This window comes from Phalacrocorax aristotelis, chromosome 2 (genome assembly GCF_949628215.1).
Source record: "Phalacrocorax aristotelis chromosome 2, bGulAri2.1, whole genome shotgun sequence".
Lineage (NCBI taxonomy): Eukaryota > Metazoa > Chordata > Aves > Suliformes > Phalacrocoracidae > Phalacrocorax > Phalacrocorax aristotelis.
Window position 1 is genome coordinate 100,239,117 of NC_134277.1, and position 16,357 is coordinate 100,255,473.

General features: G+C 37.0%; 1 protein-coding gene across 1 annotated transcript in view; it reads left to right on the forward strand.

The window, feature by feature from the left end:
- Positions 1–16,357, forward strand: part of GABBR2 (gamma-aminobutyric acid type B receptor subunit 2) — a 491,071-nt gene that overhangs the window by 318,639 nt on the left and 156,075 nt on the right. The window contains exons 10-12 of the mRNA XM_075084470.1: positions 433–583; positions 1,068–1,200; positions 14,493–14,600. Of these exons, the coding sequence (XP_074940571.1) occupies positions 433–583; positions 1,068–1,200; positions 14,493–14,600 (392 nt within the window). The remainder of the gene's footprint in view (positions 1–432; positions 584–1,067; positions 1,201–14,492; positions 14,601–16,357) is intronic.

A 16,357-nucleotide genomic window follows, 5' to 3' on the forward strand; every position in this document is an offset into this window, starting at 1 on the left:
AGCTGTGGTACATATCGAGACAGGCTGTTTTAATTTGCCCTGGTACACAGAGAAACTATGCCCTCTGTTTTCTACTCATTGCCCAGTCACTTGTTGCAGGAAAACGTAACCTCCTGGTAAACTTTACAGTCATAGTATGCATTTTAGTGTTCATTTACACATTAAAATGAGGATATATTTTGTGGGGCATAAGGGTTTTGCTGTGGTTTTTCTTCCAAAGAGGATGTTTATCTGGTCCAGAAATACAAACCTTTTTGTCAATCAATGTGACTAACATATGTCTGTCAAAGTCAATGATTTTATCAGCTACTGATGTGGTTCACAGTTGCTAAATCTGCTAAATCAAGGTATAGTACTTAGGAAAAGCAAATTATCTTACAGAAATTCTACATCTGGCTGAGCTTTAGCCTTTTTTTCTTCTTGTAATTCTAGGACTTGAGCCTCCAAAGGACAAAACAATTATACAAGAGGAGCTACGCAAGATCTCCCTGCCTCTCTACAGCATCCTCTCTGCCCTCACCATCCTAGGAATGATAATGGCCAGTGCTTTCTTGTTCTTCAACATCAAAAACAGAAATCAGAAGTAAGGCATTCATGTGACTTCTATCACTACTTTTGTATTTAAATGCCAAGTTTGTGGACTCTGCCATCTATATATATATATGTATAAAAAATGTTAAAACTGTGGAAAGGCACTATTTTAGAACTATTTAATTGAATTAACTGTGTAATATATTAACATTGAAACATTGTCTATCTGTTAAGACAAGTTCTTTTATACTGTCTGGAAAGTGTAATTTTTCTATTTATGTTTGACTGTCTGCTATTGACATTAACCCTAGCTAATTATTCCATCAGTAAAATAGGAGGTCTTTTTACTAAACATTCAAAACCCTGAAACAATGCTAGACTCTATGAAACAGCAAATAGTGTGCATGCCTATAGATTTCATGGAGTCCTACAAGAAGAGTTATCTTTTTGCCTGGTTACAAGAAGCTCTTCTTTATTGCCTAATAGCCTAGCAGTAATCCTGTCCTCTTTAATGCACTATCACTTTTTGTCCGTAGACTAATAAAGATGTCCAGTCCCTACATGAACAACCTTATTATCCTTGGAGGGATGCTTTCTTATGCATCTATTTTTCTTTTTGGTCTTGATGGATCCTTTGTCTCCGAAAAGACATTTGAGACACTTTGCACAGTAAGTAATTCCATATATTCTAGTTTAAGATGGTCTTTCAGAAAGCTCTGCAAGATATGCAAACAGAAAAGCTCAGTAGTTGGATGTTCCATTCCATTTAATCACTGATTCTCTTAGTTCTTTCCTGAGATATTTTCAGGGACCAAATTCTGAAATATGCATAAAGCTGTATTATTATTAGTGAAAGCTTCAGGTGCATTGGGATTTGGCTTCAGACTAAAAGAGTAGATGTACTTTCTTGTTTGGAAATTATATATATGAAGATGATTTATTAAAGGCTGTGTTTGTAGCATAACAACTAGTAATATCAGTGAAGCTACTATGTTTTCTTTATAGATTCCATATTACTTTATGCTTCATGGCTGCTGCTTGTTCAGGTCTTTTTACTCAGTCTTTTTGGCTGAATCTCCAAAGACTTCTACTACTATTTCCAGGCTAGACTATAAACTCACACAAGCTTAGATCCATGTAGAATATGTTCTAGTTAAATCAAAATAAGCAACTCTGAGGTATGTCCACCTAGAAGCTTGTAATGTCTTAATTGCTTACTGCAATAAGGATGTTTCTATGGATTGGATTTGCTGCATGAACTGTTAGGGGGTTTTGGCTGCTATTGCTTTTTGGCTAGTATTGGAAGCTGATTGCACACTGCAACCAGGCACCAATTCCGACTATGGTAGGTTCTCAGCTCCAGTGTTAGAATAATCTGTGTGACTAATAGCAGCAGCATTATATAGTACCTAGGCTTCCATGCAAAATTTTGAATATTGCTTGTCATGAATTATCTCCTAGAAATCCTGTTTTGACAACAAACGAAAGGTTTGAAATGTGAGAATCAAAGACTCAAATACTTTGTCTTACCATTGCCTACAGTAGTCGTCTACTTTTGTCAGTGTGTCTTTATAATCCTTAGTATTATTAGGTGATGCACTCAACCCTTTAAAACAGAGGCTTCCAAACTAAATTCTGGGAGCAGCTTGACTTACAGAATTCTGCTCTTCAGAATACATTTCAAAGAAAGGGAAAGAACTCAATTGTAAGGGTATTCCCTCCAAAGCAAATACAACCAACATTTAAATTTATCAGGTATTTTCTCCTCAAAACATCCTAAGACTATGCTTCACCCATTGCCTGAGAATATCAAACTTACTAAGTGGTTATCCTTACTGTTTCTGATCCTTTTTCAGGTCTTTAGAAAGATGCAGTTCACAGCACATTTGTTTAGGACCCTGAATTTCTGATGCTATCACTGGAGAGATATAAACTTTACTTCCAGAGAATAATTCAAAGCATGAAAGTTGGATGGCTAAAGCTAGATGGTGCACATACTTCCCAATATTTCAACTGAAATCCTCCATGCTGACTAAAACCATTATAGAAGTGAACTATCATGTGACTTGTTCAGTGATACCATTTCAAAGCCCTGGAGACCTCTTCAGTACATGTCAAGGTGCCCTAGAACCTATCGTATAGGTGAACATATAGGATTTTCTGGGCAAAGTCTTAGCCTCCTTAGTTGGGCCTGGACACAACTCTATTTTAGACACCTAAATGTTATCAGCAAAAGAACGGAGAATGAGAGAATATCCAGTCTTCTTACAGCTAGAGTGCAAATTCTCTACATAACTAGTAGACTGAGGTCAAAGACTTCAAAATCCTGTTCACCTCTCCCAAACTAAGTATATAATTCTCTGAATACATAGGGTTCAATAGGAAGTGGGAGAAGCCAGCATCCATTTTTTATCCAGCAATTATGTTCTTTTTCATGAACCAGCTTCTAATGGATCAGAAGTGTCATTAGGAAGGCAGTTGTTGATGTCAACCCCCGTTCTTTTTTCACCCTTCATTGCAGAAGAATCTAGTGGCAGGAGGTGCAAATTTTAGGTCCTGATGTCTCCTCAGCCTTGAAAGGCTTGTATTCAGAGCTTCTGACTCCACTGGCAGGCTGTAGGCCATTGTATGAGTAGGCTACAACCCTCCTCTTGAAGCAGCCAAGCATTGCTGAACAGGAGGAAAGAAACTGGGAACCAGAGGTACTTATCAACATGGAGCTGTTCTAGGGAACAGGTTTCCAGCCAGATTGAGCTGTATAAAACTAAATTTAAGTCCTCCTTTAAATGTGACACAGCTCAATCTTAACTCTGAAAAATGAACAAACATCCAAAATCTTGTGTCTCTGAGCTAGAACACTTGAGCTATCTGATTTTTCTTTAATTCGCTTCTCAAAATGTAGTCACTGTTCTCATATTCTAAATGCAACAAAATTTAAGTGAGGGCTGCTTTGTTCTGTGTTATCTTACATAGTTTGGTTTGGTTTTTTTGTCTCCCCAGTTTGTATCTGTCACATTACATTAAGTTCTTTGCCTGTCTGCCGTGGAGGGAAAGATCTAGACAGGCACTTGAATAAGATAACTACTTTACTTAACTGACCAATAAAAGAAAGGGGTGGGGGACAATACTGTATTTTTAAAGCCAGGCTTTGGTTAAGAGGTATCACCACATGCCTTAATCAGAGATTTTTTGTTTTGATATAGTTAAATTTTATATCAACAGAGCAGAGTCTATGAGACTCCTCCTCAGTCTTAGCTTTCCATGTTTTCAATCCAGCACAGAAACATTTCTGATTGCACCTTCCTGAACATGGCTATTGATTTATTTTATAAATTACAGCTCTGTTGGGGATTAGTATTACAATCACAGATGCAAGATACCCTTCAGAAGCCACCTCTCAGGAAATTTTTCCAACCTCCTGCTCATTAAAATTAATCTTATAAAATTTCCCCTTCCAATTATAATATTTTCAATGGGATAGCTTATGCTTCACTTAGAAATGGTCTTTACATGGCCACCATTGACTGTGACAACACACTTTCCCTGTATCTAGAAAACTCTTAATTAATGCTAAGGAATTCATAAATATGGGAGACAAACGCACTTTTCCATACAGTAACTCTTCTGTCTCTTCTCCTTTCCCCCAAAAACATCCCCTAAATGCTGTGTAGAGCATGTACATTTGGCGCCATGTCATGAACATCCATATTTCCATATGGGCAATATGCTTAGTGGTTTCATAAGGACTAATTACAGTTATGGTTCTTACAGGATCAGTCCAGTACAAATGTCTCTTGATCATCCATTTCTCTGGAAATGCATAATTTTGATTACCCATTCCAGCCATATTAAAGATTAGTTTAAAATTCCCATTTTATGCAAGACTGTGACTTAGTCCTTGAAAGAACCAGCTACAATGGAGTTTGGTCATAAAAACCTATTGAGCCAAAAACATGTGAGTGTAACTATAACTACATCTCAGGCGCAGAGAAGAGTCATGTCAATGGAGGGGGATTTTTTTTTTTTTTTTTAGGGAAGTAAAATTTTTGATTTAGCCTTTATAAGCACATGTAAAACTAAAAAGCTGTCATTAGTGTTATCCCCTCTCTAACCTAAGTAACCATCCTCTTTGTCTTCCATACTTCAAAAGCAATTAGGTCTCGCCAGAGCAGCAGTATATACAAGATAGCAAGTTTCTTTAATTAGATATGTTATACATGGTTTCTGTGATCCTTCTGTCTTACAGTTTCATTTTCTGATAACTTTTTGACAACACTTATAGAAGGTCCTTAAATAGTCCTGAGTCTACCCACAAGATTCAGGAAGAGTGGTTTCCAAATCATAGGTATTACATTCCAAATCTGTTGTGAGTTCTTCCTCTATAGCACCGTGTTTGTAGCATTGTTTGGAGGGTGAAGTGCTTTGCAATCTCTGGTCTTTTCTGGCTTTTCTACAACCTACATCTACATATGGCATGTGTTTCACACTGTAATATTCCAGGGACACTGAAACATGTTACAAAATTACACCAGTAACACCTGAAAATTTCAAAGGATTTCTTCGGTAAGTTGTACCACTCTTTTCCACTCTGTAAGGTGCTGGCTGTAGGAGGATGTGGTATATAAGTCAATATGCTGAAATACAGAACCAAGTGTTAAATGTATTTGAGAATCAGCAAAGCACTTTAAACATATGGTCAAATAATTTGCTGAATAGGGGTATTATGTAAGTCTTTGAGATGATATAGAGTTTACTCTGTGCTAGGGTGGGTAATTGGTTCCCAGACTAACTCATTTTTATCTTGGTATGCCCATTGCCTATGGAAAAGCAATCAAGTATATTCAAATACCTAATAATTTGTGTTCTTGTGGTAAGAATTCATAATAGCAAAGGTAGCATTATTTAGTTCCATGTCAGAATTAGAGATTAGTTGTCATATTGTAAAACTCCAGTTACATGGAATTAACTCAGTCCAAAGCAGTGAATTCTGAGAAAGTGGTCAGTGTATTATAGAACCGTTAGATCATGTCTTACTTAATAGCAACTTTATTGGTTGTACAGAAAAAGGAAAAGCAAAACAGTATTTCATTAAATGCATATGCATGCCAAAGTAGAAAGTGCTTCAGATATGAGGGAGAGAGAGAGAATGAGGATGATCTATCTTTGTTTTTAATTTCAGAATTACCATGGTATCATAGCAAAAAAGAAGTTAGAAATAAGGGTGTGAAACGAGATGTGATGCCAACTGGAAAAATGCAAGCAAGTGGAAAAATAATTGAAAGCATTCATTATATGGAAGAGAGAGACTCAAAATTAGCAATGTCAGTGACATATCCTATGAATAGAGTTTAAGCTGACATACTAAATAGAGATACTTAAAATAGAATATTAGATATGATCATAACGTTTAGACTTCTGTAATACATTCTACTGAGAATTTCATGCTTTATATTTAAGACGAGTAATGTCTTTGCAAGTTGGAACTGCTATGGGAAGAAAGGCTACTATGGCCCTAAGAAGGACCATAGTCTCCTCTTCTCTGTTATGCATCTCCCTGAAGTATGCAAATAAAATGATGTTCATATTATCTGGATATAACTGATTAGGTTGGGGCTGAAAAGAAGGTTGTTTTAAGTACTCCAGATTGCAGTCAAATGCCCATAGTTTCCACCCAGAAAGGTCTGATGTGTTAGGTAGTAGTACTGAAGTAGACTGAAAAGCTCTGCTTCTCCTCTGTCCTGGTAGTCATGACGTGTAGCCGCACTTTATCCTGAAGAGTGTGCTGCACTGGGTGATTGGAGTGATAGGGAAGGGGCAAATGATCTGTTTGGAATAGTTCAATATAGGATTCACGCTGTTCTGGGAGATATCTGTTCTGGAGATAGCAATTACCTTCCAGTCTACTTTACACTCCAGAGTTCTGCAAAGGTGTTACATCAAAGATAAGAGGATCTAAGTCTTGCAATTTACACAGTCACTAAAATTAACCATGCTTTATCTTGTTTATCTCATTAATTAGCATAATTGATATGAATTGCCAGAACCAGGCAGATATTCTGTGATTCCTGGTGATCTCACTGAGCCCTGTCAGCGTTTCGCCTTGGATAAAGTAAATAGAGCACATGAAGGTTTTTGCACACCTGTGGTGTTCAACAGTGCCCTCATCCATCCCAGGCTGCTCTCAGGCTTTCGGATTTCGGTCAGTTGTTCTCAGCCATGATGCAGGCATTTGGAAACAGTCTTTATACAGAAAGAAGGAACCAAACAGTGAGGTGGGGTGAAGAGATAGAAAGAGAGAAGGAAAGAGTAGGTACACCACTGATAAAGTCCAGCTACCTACTGTAGTGTGTGTGACTATCCGGACTTTGTGTTTTTCTCAGTCAGACATCCTGAGAACATGTACATTCTTGGCAACAGTAGATGCTCTAGGCCTTATCTTCTCAAGAGTGTATTTATCCAGAAGCACTTAGGGGTTTTTTGGCTAATATTATTCTTAATTACAGATCATAAACACATGAAATCTGACTCTGTGTCCTGTAGCAATGTGAAAGGCAAGTTTTGTTCTTTTTTACCAATTTTTCATAGTCATACATTTGCCCCGCTGCGAGAACAGCTAGGCAGGGTGGAACTCCAAGGTCCACATTGCACCTTTTCTTGGGAACCCTGAACCTGTACAAGATGAGGACTGCAGGGTGGTATAAGAGCGGAGAGATCCTGAAAGCCACGTCAAACAGAGACTGAGAGACTGCAGTGAGGAGCAGGGAAGAAAAGCCAGGTGTGAGACGTTATGGAATGGGTTCCTAGGGATGGGGGAAAGCTGCAGGGTGAGGGGGATGCTGGGCAATTCGCTAGAACTGTGAAAGTTGTGGAGCTGGCTGAAAGCAGCTCTGGAAGCAGGGACTTCCCTTTAATGGTAAAGCAGGGAGAGGGAAAAGATGTAGGAACCTTTTGTCTGTTCCTTTATTTCTGCTTTGTCTTCCCTTGTCACTTCCAGTTTTCTCTGTTTAACCATTTTTGGGGGAACTGACTAAAAGGCAAATGTCTGGGCAGTGCCACCTCAAAGCTGTGGCTGTGCTGGTGTACTCTGGGCAAAGGCCACTTGGACTAGACCCCATGCTACCAAATAGCATCTAGCCTTGATATTTGGTTAGTAGTTGATGATGCGCTCCTTATTCGTATTCTTTATGCTTTTCAGGCATTGCCATAGGTTTTGGGGGTTCTTCCCCCTTTTGGACTTTGTTTGCCTAATTATTTTCCTTAAATTGTTTTAATTTTGGCCAGGAATTAAAAAAGCAACAGATAGACACTCAGCTTCTACTGAACTGCAAAAGGATTTGGGCCTCTAATCCATTTCTTTGTCTCTGGAAACCATACCCTTTGTTTGTATTTTTAGTCTGGCCTTTTTCATTTTGCGTGTATTCTCTAGTTTATTTCCTATTTATTTGTTTAGCTGTTAATTTTAATCTCCCTTTTCTGTATAATCACTTCCATAATTGTCCTCACTGTTGTTCAGTCTAAGACTGATCTCACTCCTATTTAATTCAAAGGCAATTCTGTTACTGAGTTTAACATGAGCCTGATCAGTTTCTATTTTAATAAATGGCATTTTCTTGGAGGGGGGGAAAAAAGTAGAGACAAAAGTTACAAGGCTGAATAGATCCTTGAAACAAAATTATTTCATATGCTGAAGCAAATACACAACAACCTCGCCAGAGATTTATTAAGGTAATATTTTTAGAACATTTTGCCTCTTGTTCAGGAGGACAACAGCCAGATTTTAAAGCCCTCTTATAGAATCAGGAGTATTTGTAATATCTGTTACACTACCCATGGATTAATTCTGAAAAATGGTCTGAAATATATTAAGAAATCACCACAGGAGATCTCACAGCATGTGAAGAACCACTGTACTTAATTTATGCGAAAACAGCAGGATTCAATTCTCTAGTGTTATTGCCACTTACGTTTTACAAGGAATGTGCCGGTGCCACACAAATTCTAAAGAATTAGTTTAAAGTCGTAAACATGTGTTAAAAAATGTTTGATATAAATGAGAAAAGTATAATTCAAATTAATAAACTCATTCTTTGGGGCCTGCCTGTCCTCACACTGGGGATTTTGCCATGGTTAATAGAAGCAGGATCAAGCCTCAGTGAAAATTTGTTGAGAAGGCACAGTTTTGTTCATCATAATTATCCTTTACGTCCCCAGTTTGCCAAGAAAAATAGAAGGTGCTTAATTTTCAACTCATGAGTAGTCCACAGAAATCAACAGAATTGCCTCCTTAAAGATAATTGTGCTTTCCAGGCCTAAACCCACAGCATGGTTTATTCTGCGTTTGTCATTTTTAAGTGCCTAAGTCTAATACTAAGATGCCAGCAAGCTGCTCAGCACTCACATTCAGCTGCAGCCTAACCCTGTGGGCACCACAGCATCCAACCCAGTGCGTGTGAAAAACTGGCTAATTATTGATATTCCCAAACTGAATCTGCCTGAGTCTCATAACCTATGCTGGAGAGGGTCTGGAGCATCAAGTCCTGTGAAAGATTTGAAAGTTTTTGTTTGAAAGAAATCATTACAATTAAGGTCTTGAAATGGCAAAAATGCTGCTTTCAAGAATTAAGGAATCTTAAATCTAAGTGATTCCTCTGCAGGAACATAATCTAAATGTTTTGCTAACTGAAAAAGACGTTAACCAATCTGTTTCACTACCCCATTCAAATAACTGTTACTCAAAAAAAAAAAAAAATCGTGACCTGGAGAGGTGTTAAGTTTGTAGCTTTTTATGCAACACATGGAAGTTCTTTGTGCTGATATTTGGTTTTCTTTATTCATCATTCTGAGTCTTTAATCCCATCTTCTTGTTGTTTGCCTGATATTGGCAAACTGCATTAGTATAGCAAATTTAAAACTGCAACACAAAAAAAAGAGAGAATGCATAGTATATTCTGTTCAAAGGATTGTTGTTTTTTTTTCTTTCAACTTAACAGAGGAGAAAAATACATCACTGTCTTGATCAACTTAATTTGACATTTTTATTATTGCTTTCATGAGCTCAATACCTTCTCAGGCATTCCTTGTCAGTTCATGACTGTGTGGTTGTCTGAATGCATATGCAGTGGTGGTCAAATATGGGAAGATAACAGAACTTCTTTAAAAGTGAAACTTTTGACCTTTCATCAATTCAGTCCATTTTCCAAGATAATCTTATTTTATAATTTTATATAGAATTGTAATTGTATTATAATAAATGATTTAAAATAAATTCAAATAAGATTGTTGTTTATCTGAAAGTTAACAGTAGCTAAAATAGTGGTTTTGTTTGTAAGCTTCATTCTTAGAGTACATAGAGACTTTTATTTCTTTGTTCAGAACGTTTCTGAAGCTTTCACCACTTACTAATTTCCCCTTACTAACTCATTGTTCACAATTAGATGGCTTCTTCTATTAATAATGAGTTGTAATATCAAATCGCTTTGTAGGTCTGTTAGACAGATATATAAACAGTAATCACTTCACTATTCACATAATAAGGTGATGGGAAAGGTGCAGATAGACTTGTGTGAAGATATCAAGAAGCAGCACTCAAAACATAGACTAGCCAGCTAAAGCTCAAGGTTGAGAGGAAATATGATCCAGATGGAAGTAAGTTTATATAAGGCTGTTAAGCTATCTGTGCTTATTATATGATGAAAGAATGGTCTTACTTAAAAAAAAATAAAAGATCTTTAGAACCTTATGGACAGGTTTAAAACAGCGGCTTTTTGTTGTGAAGGGAAGAAATGCTCCTACAAGATGTAAGGAGCATCGTGTTCATAAATGCAGTGATTCTCTAGCTGAACTTTACAACATTGTTTAAACAAAGGTGGTTTTTTGTTTGTTTTAAATAAACATCATATCTGTCCCAGGTCTGGAAAATTACCCAGAATGGCCTGCTTCTTTGCAGAGACACTTTCAGTGTTTGGTGGTCGTCAGCTGTGTTGTCCACTAAATAAATGATTTCTAGCTTTTTCAGCTATAACAAGTAATGAACCTGTAAGAGCTTCTATCAAATAATTTATAAAAAGTGCAAATTCCAATTATGGGTCCATACATCATACTTTCAAAAATAGACCCTAAACCAAAATAGTGTAGGAAGCATAAAGAAAACTAGGAAACTACGTTTTAGCGTCTGTGTAGACATACTTGATTGTTGTATTCAAAACAATATTGTCTCCTTTGACACTTGCAAGTTGCCTTTGAATGACAGCAGACAATAAAAAGGGTAGGAGATATTCAATTAGCCAAAACATCTTATTCAAAAAAAGAAGTAACCAAGAAATATAAGCAGATAATTGAAGGTATATCCTAAAATTCAGTGAAGGCATGAGGAATTTTATAATGACCTAACCTCTTAAGAAAAAGATAAAGAGTAGCTATTTTTATGAATGATCCTTCTATGGAAGCATAGGGGTGTTTTCAGGTTTTGTGTCTAGTTTGGAGTCGCGATTTGAATGCAAGTTTCCTGCCTTCTAAGTAGGTGCCTTTCCTGCTCATTTGGTGGGTACCGGAGGGAGGGTGATCTTCCTCAGCCGCTTCTGTCGAAATGCATCATTAAAAACTTCCAAGATGAGAGAATTACTGATCAGTTGTGTGACACCATGGTCATGCTCTCCAATTATTGGTGTTATTTTTATCATGCTCTTTCAAATGAGTGGGGTTTGGAGGTATAATATATTCAAGAATATAAATGGGCAGATAAATGAATTTCAGAGGCTCTTGCTGTTTTCTAAATTTTTCATTTTGCTGGCTGCATTAATGAATTATAACAGACAAATTTGAGATCATTTTTTTCAAAATTAAAAATTTATTCTCATCTGAAACTTATCATCTCATTCTTAGCATCAGCAATCTCGTTTTGACAAAATCTTCCGATATCTTTAAGCCAGAATGTTTCCAATATAGCCAATAGTTATATTATTCTAATTTGCATAATACAGATCAGGAATACATAAAACTTTCTGAACCAAACATGATAAAAATAACATTTTTCTGAATATCGAGTTAGAAACTTATTATGAGCATAATTGAATTTATTACTATTCCCAAGAGGCAATTACTGTTTCAGTGAGAACAAAACAGAGTCTTACTAGAGACATGAAAATACCATGTATCTGTTTGCCAAATATATCACTAAACTGTACACAGAAGAGCTGAATACTTATTAATAGCAGCAAAAAGATTGAATGCTAAGAATGTTATCATAGCTCAGTTGATGGGAAGTCAAAAAAAGATGTAACTGGCTAATATGAACATGTTGATATGAAATGTATTTTTTAAATGACTCAGAGTTGATCTAACTGTGGTTTTACTTAAGTTGTTATCTTAATGTATGGTAATGGATAATGAACAAAAAGTTCAAAAAATATTTAAGGTAAAAATATTACTTTGCTGCCCAAAATATCTATTCCCTTTTTTTTTTTTTGGCTACGGGCTGTTTTTTTTTTCAATACCACATTCAAGGAAGTCACAAAGTGTCATAACTCATGTAGTTTGAATCAAATCACAGTCGGTTTGCTGATTTTACTAATAACAAGATTAATCAGCAGTCAATGTGAACTATATGTTCAAAGTCAATACCAGCAATGCAACAGGTAAACCACATTAGATGCTAATAAAATATTACTATATACATACAAATATCTAAACAGTCTTCTATACGAAATCCCAACGTTTTCTAATAAACGCACACGCTGAGTTACACCTGCTGCTCACAGGACACAAGGGTTACCAGCAGACCCTTTCTTCTGGGCGTGCAGGTTCCCCTGTACATACCCGCCCTGCAGGAGACGCAGGCTCTCTGCCTCTGTGTGTATCTGTACACATCTGGGCGATGCCCACGCCAGTGCGACCGCACCCACCGAGTTCGCGCTTGCACACTCAAGGTGTGTGTACCAGTTTCGGGCGTATACCTTCTCAGACAGTTTTGGTTGTCCATTTGCATACCCTCCTCTTTGCCAAAACCCAAGGTGCCTGTTCTGTACATACTTTTCTCTCCCTAATTCACCATTATTGACCATACTTACGGTCTGTATTTATTTATTTTAAGGAACTGTAGTAATTTTACTTCTCCTATTTCTTTGCCATTTTTATTTGAGTAAGCCATATTTTTTTTTCTTTTCTGCCTTCATGCCCAGTCAGTAATGCTTACTAAAAATCAGAATTTCTATTTTATAGAACATTTGGGGGGGGGGAAGAAATCACATTTTGAATACAAAAATGGAAATTCTGAAGATGTGTGGAAAGGCAAAATCTAGGTAACATGTATTTAGAAGTGAAACTCTTAGATTATTCCCAATAGTCATCTTAGCTCCCAAGTTTTGCATCTTACTAAGCACCTAGTTTCTCATCAATCTGTATGTCCTAAAGTTACAAATTAAAAATCTGAAAGTCTCTAGAATTTAGTTGTGAAACCAGGCTGGTTTCCAATGAAAAACGTTGCCTTTGGGTCATCTAAAGATTTTTTTTTTCCAAATCCTTTCTCAGAATGTCCTGGTTTCCACAAATCAGATTGTTTTTATATCAGAAAAACCCCAGCTCTACTGGCCAAGGATGCATGGGCCACATGGCCAAAAGAAGGCTTGTTTTCCCCTTTTCTAGCTTTGCCTTCCCTGTTTCCAGCCATTGTCTCTCCCCCAGTTTTTCCATCTGCAATTCACAGTGCATTATATTTTTACTTCTTTGTTCACTTTTGTGTGGGCTCCCTTTTTGACAGCCAGCCCAGGTGGACTCTCTAAAGGGAGAAGAAGATTGTTCCTCCTCAGTGTGATTTCTCAGGCTCTCGGATTCAGCTGTAGGCTTCCAGCTCCCTGCTGTGCCCCTTGCATGGTCTTCCACCTGCTACGCTCTGTAGTCTCTAGTCCCTCTTTGGGGAAGAAAATAATCTGTTAAGGGCAGAAAAGCTTTCAAACAGTCAGACCTCCAGGGTAATGAAACAAGAAATTTCCGAGGAATTAGAGGGGGCTGTGGAGAGCTTGCTACAGTTCTGAAAGTCGCAGTTACAGAAACCAACTCTGAAAGTGAGGACCTACGTACAAGGATGCTATGGGCAGGGAGAGAATTGCACAAAAAAGCTTTTATAACTTGTGTTCTCTCCGCCCTGGTCAATTTGAGGTTTTTCTATTAAAAAAATAAGTAATTCTAGTTTTTTCTCTGAAGACATCATGTCTTTTTTAGTTTAAAAATATTTTGTTTTCTTCTGGGAAGCTCACTATAGGGAAGATGTCTAGATAGGTGTAAGTAAAAGCTGTGGCCAGCTCAGGGTCCCATTACTCCATTGTTCTGTGTAAGTTCACCATCCCCTTTTTCTTAAACCCATATGGCAGGTATTATCTTTGATTCAAGTCTTGTCCCCAAGGCCTGCTCGCCAAGGCTATGTTCCTGTCTTGCCATTTTCCCTATATGATAATTTTGACGTCAGTTTTTCTTATCTTTCCAGAATGCTCAGGGTCTGCATTAAGTGATGTGTACCTCACATGGTACAATTTCCTCTTACTCACTCTGAATAACATCTCTACTTCTCTCTTAATTTCTGTTCAAAATGTTGCTGTTAATAATAGCTCCCTGGGTAGTTTTTATAGTCTCAGTCTCTTGTTTTCCTCCACTAGTTCCTTCCTCTGTCTGCACAGAACACAATAAAAGTGAAAAAATGCAGAATATTTTAAGAGAGTTGTGTTTTTGTATGTGGAAAAGATGGTTAATTCAGCATCCAGATTTATTATACTTGGAGAGGGGATGGAGGGAGGAGGAAAAAAAGCAAGAAAGCAATGAATGAAACAGTTCTGAAATGTGAACACTTTTGTGAAGTTCTTTGAATATTTTTTTCTTAAAGTCTTGAGAAAAAATTTGGCTGAAATGATGATATCCATATTGTCTATTGAAAATTAAATGGCTTTGTCTTCTTTGTATATATACTTTTTTAGGTCCGAACCTGGATTCTTACAGTGGGATACACAACTGCATTTGGAGCAATGTTTGCAAAAACGTGGAGAGTTCATGCAATTTTCAAAAATGTAAAAATGAAGAAAAAGGTGAGGGGAAGTAAACTCTTTTCTCTTTGCCCTGTTAATGTAATTTTCTAGCTCTTTTGCTATCTTTACTGGGTGGCTGTACTTGCGCTGACTCTGTTCATGTGTCACATTCAAAGATTCTGAGTCATTTGATATTGAGGCTTTCTTGGGCTCCTTTTTAGTGTCTGAGAGTAAGGGTTGAGCGTCAGCCCTTCAATCTTTATTATAAGAAGTGGACAGCAGAGATGGTTGTAAACTGTCAAAGTGAATTCAGATCCTCGCTGTTGTTCAGTATGTTGTTTCAGCATCCTTGTGGTAGATTCACTGCTGTTATAAAATGTTTTCTGCATACGTCTGTTTGGGATACAGGTATTACAGACAGGTTTCTCATGGATTGGTAGGAGGAAGCAAGAGAAAGTGCTGTTTATACAGCTTTCTGTTTCTAATTTTAATTGAAATTGCATAAGCTCATCCTAAGACTGATTGGAATTGGATCACAGTAGTCGTCTCTGGCATTTTTGTACAGAACATTTTCTGTAAAGAATTAGGCTCAGCTTAGGAGTAGTACAACACCTCATGTATGTATTGTTCACTTGATATTTTTCCCATGGAGCTTCTTTTGCCACATTAAGTACTTTTAATCAGATAGCTTTATTTAAAAATGGGAAAACTGATTAATAGGAGTCATTCTGATGGAAAAAACATTAAGAGAAATGTGCATGAAACAGAAACAAAATTCATATATTATAGAGTGAGAAGTAGTGCCAAATGCAGTTCCTATATGCAGCTGAATAGATTTATTCTGATAAGTGGCAAAGAGTCATTTACACCCAAAATAAGTAGAACAACATTCCAAAACCTCATCAGATTCCTCTGTTTGCTCCCCTCTGTGTGGGGTCATGGAATAGCTGTGTTAATTTATATTTTTTTTTGTTAGTACTACGTTACTTTTTCTACAGTTGCAACGTGTAGGGAGTTGCTGTCACCACAAGATACACCTTTTCCTGAAAAGGTTTGGACTTTAGATAGCCAGAGAGAGAGTTAACTCAGTTTCTGAGAGGATTTATGTCTCGGGTTATAAAGGAAATATGTGTCGTGGCTAGAACGGGACCTAGCACTCTGGCACCTTAACAAGACAACCACCTGGTCCTTCCCTCTACTATTCGGTCTTGTCAGGTTTGCTTAAATATTTGTTAATTATATCCCAAATATCATTCAGTATGAAAAATAATGAAAAGTATCAAATGTCTTAAAACTGACTAAAATTATAAGAAATTTCTGTACCGGAAATGGGATACTCTGGATGGAGTGAAGTGCAGACCACCCTTTCTGCACCTGTGCAAAGATCCCACTGTAATCCATCCATTTAGGCTACTGGAGTCCAGTATGCATTTTTCAAGGTTCTTACACTTCCTGTGCTAAAGATTTTTAACCAAAGCTGAGCCAGTATTTTACTTCCTTGAAAAAATGAAATTTTCTATTGCAAATATGTTTTCATATATTGGTACAAATCTTTTTAACTTAGTGAAGTTACACAAGATACTGCCAGTGTAAACCATAAAAGCATTCACTTAATTACCTTTATTTTCCTGAGAGTTTTATCATTTCTACAATACATATTATTCCACATAGGGATGATCAGGTACTTCACTGGACTGTCACTAAGTATTTGCTTTATTGTTTTTTAGAAAACATTTGATTTTAAACTTCAGGTTGCTACTCAATATTAAATTTCGCTGCCTGTTGATTAAACATAATCCTCAAATTCTACATAGTGC